The 2,500-nt window shown below is 54.0% G+C and overlaps 2 protein-coding genes across 4 annotated transcripts; one reads left to right on the top strand and one right to left on the bottom strand.

Moving 5' to 3' along the window:
• KVP17_005330 (uncharacterized protein) lies at positions 1–521 on the bottom strand (the record flags this gene model as incomplete). The annotated part of the gene is made up of 2 exons (XM_068515135.1): positions 1–469; positions 498–521. Coding segments are annotated over 2 exons (493 nt in total), but the record flags the coding sequence as incomplete, so codon positions are not given.
• Positions 522–574: 53 nt separating this feature from the next.
• On the top strand, positions 575–2,191 carry KVP17_004233 (uncharacterized protein; the record flags this gene model as incomplete). 3 transcript variants are annotated; one of them, XM_068522252.1, is made up of 6 exons in its annotated part: positions 575–1,140; positions 1,167–1,275; positions 1,304–1,361; positions 1,390–1,534; positions 1,561–1,839; positions 1,867–2,191. In XM_068522252.1, the coding sequence occupies 6 exons, from the start codon at positions 575–577 to the stop codon at positions 2,189–2,191; spliced, it is 1,482 nt and encodes a 493-aa protein (XP_068374910.1). The 3 variants fall into 3 exon arrangements, with proteins under 3 accessions (XP_068374910.1, XP_068374908.1, XP_068374909.1); XM_068522250.1 differs by lacking the exons at positions 1,167–1,275; positions 1,304–1,361; positions 1,390–1,534; positions 1,561–1,839; positions 1,867–2,191 and having other exon boundaries at positions 749–1,144; XM_068522251.1 differs by lacking the exons at positions 575–1,140; positions 1,167–1,275; positions 1,304–1,361; positions 1,390–1,534; positions 1,867–2,191 and having other exon boundaries at positions 1,598–1,843.
• Positions 2,192–2,500: the final 309 nt, after the last annotated feature.

Genomic DNA, 2,500 nt, shown 5'->3' with positions numbered 1-2,500 from the left:
GTAGAATTCGATCGGGAAACTCCTCATTGATCTTCGAAATCAGCAGTGTTCCCATACCAGAGCCTGTACCTCCGCCCAAGGACTGAGTCACTTGGAAGCCCTGTAAGCAATCGCAAGCTTCAGCCTCCTTGCGGACGACATCGAGGACCGATTCTATCAGTTCACAGCCTTCCGTGTAGTGTCCGCGAGCCCAGTTGTTGCCTGCTCCGGACTGTCCGAAGATGAAATTATCCGGGCGGAACAGGGCACCATACTCGGAGTTCTTTACCGCGTCCATCGTGCCAGGCTCCAGATCCAGCAGAACAGCTCGCGGCACATAGCGAGCATTCGCCGCTTCAGTATAAAACACCTCTATGCGATCCAGCTGTTGCTCATTGGAGCCGATGTACTGCCCATCAGGGGAGATGCCATGCTCATTAGAAATCACTTCCCAGAACTTCGATCCGATCTGGTTACCGCACTGGCCGACCTGCGTTCCGGAGATCTTCTGAACTCACTTGAATGTGGACGATCTCCCTCATGTTACTAATATCGACGCACGAAGAACGAAATGTGGTATTTGTGACCCACAAATATGCTCTGCACAATTTTTGGGCACGACGTGACCACATTTGATGTTTTTGGAGCTAGTCGCATTGTTCACCCTAGCACTCGGCTGCCCCAACTCTGGCGCCTACAGCACTCTACGCACACGAGCTCTGGTGGGGCACTTCCGTCGGATCACCAGCAAAACGCAGACCCTGGTAGCATGCCAGCCATGCGCCCCGTACGTGTGGGACTCGCGCTCACCGTGTGGAAGGTGCACGGCATCGACTACAAGAAAGGCGAGCTCACGCTTACGGTGTGGCTCAAGATGTATTGGGCTGACCCCCGGCTGGCCTACGAGTCCTACGACCTAGTGCCTGAGTGGGACTCGGCAACCATGAACGTCGGCGCACCCTTAGATTCAATCTGGTACCCCGACGTCCAGCTGAACGAGGTCAGCTCCGACGCCCTGCAGGAGGAGACCAATTTCGTTTACGGAGTCTCCATCTACGACAAGCACTTTATGGAGGCCAAGAAGTGGAATGTGGCCTGGTCCCGGCAGCTGGTTCTCACGGCTTCATGTTCGTTGTACCTTGCCGCTTTCCCTTTTGACGCGTGAGCAATGGGGCAACCAACCACAGCCAATACTGCACTCTAAGCTTCAGTTCCTGGAAGTATTCCAGTGTGCACATCCGCATTACCGAGCCACTGCAGGGGATGCCAACGCCGGTGGTAGTGCAAGAGAACTACGTGCGAGAGGCCAGGCATCCGAACGCAGGGGCTCAAATACGCGCTGGACGACTCCAGCTTCATACTCCGCACAATCAACATGACCCGTAGGAAGAGTTAGCATCGCGAACGCAGTGGGCTGGGACACGGAAAGAGGCGGAGGATTGTACTATTTTATGACGTTGAAGCGCTCCTCGCGGTACTACATCTGCAATATTGTCTGGCCACTCTGGGTGGTTACGCACTTCGCTTACCTAGCATTTTTTCTGCGCATTGATATGTGAGCTGCAGGGGCGCTTAGCACAGCTACGATCGCGTTTTCCTGGCACTCTCATGCCTCCTCATGTCCTTTTCCGTGGTATTCCTCACAAGTGAGTCGCGAGGCATACTTGGAGACGATACCTGGCTGGACGAATTTCAAACTGGGTGTATAGCCCTGTGCTTAGTTCCAGCTGTGGAAACGGTACTGGTGTCTCGAATCCGGGCTTCGTTGGTAAAACCAACCGACCACGACAGTAGCAGCATGATGGTCACGTCCAGCCCCTGGTCGGCGTTAATCGTTATGGCACACTGTAAGCGGTCAGAGTGAGACGTGGGGCAGTCTTAAAACAGTCGCTTGGAGAGCAAAGGGAGTTATGTATCGGAGGCCATTGAGACTTTGAAGGAGAATTTCTCCAAGGCCGGCATCTGCCACAGAGATAGTGCGTTCCTCCTGTCACCGGCGAAGGTTCATGAGAGCTCCAAGCCGTGGCGTCTACCTCGCATCCAGGAGGATGAGCCCTCAGTCACGCAGCTGGAGCCACTAGACGTCGTGGATTACTGCGACGAAATCATGCAAGTGGTCTACCCTGGTCTGTGCGTCGCTATGATTGGCAATTGCCTTCGCAGAATGGATGCCTTCCCTGGCCGCCCAGTGAGGGACATGTTTGTGAGGTAGGACGCAGGGCGCGCCTCGGAGTCAGCGTCGGCAGTGCCACGATGTTCTGCACCCTCATATCCATATCTACCTATGGGTTATGGATATACGCAACTTTCAAAGTCGTGAGTCATGTGTGGTATCCAAAAGAAGTTCCGACGAGTCTCAGGATTCGGCGGCCCTGTAGAATTATTCCGTCGTTATGCAAACTGACCACTATTTTTTCGCTTCGAGTCTTCGAACTGACAAATCCGTTTTGTCCCGGAATGTGTTCGAAAAACCGCGATTTATGACTCCCAATGGCCCCCAAAACCCGACAGATTCAAGAGC

The sequence above is a fragment of a genome, assembly GCF_019968985.1.
Source record: "MAG: Porospora cf. gigantea B chromosome Unknown PgB_NODE_3705_length_2500_cov_151.297, whole genome shotgun sequence".
NCBI lineage: Eukaryota > Apicomplexa > Conoidasida > Eugregarinorida > Porosporidae > Porospora > Porospora cf. gigantea B.
Note: the sequence above shows the minus strand (reverse complement) of the source record. Positions and strands in the feature narration are given on the sequence as shown.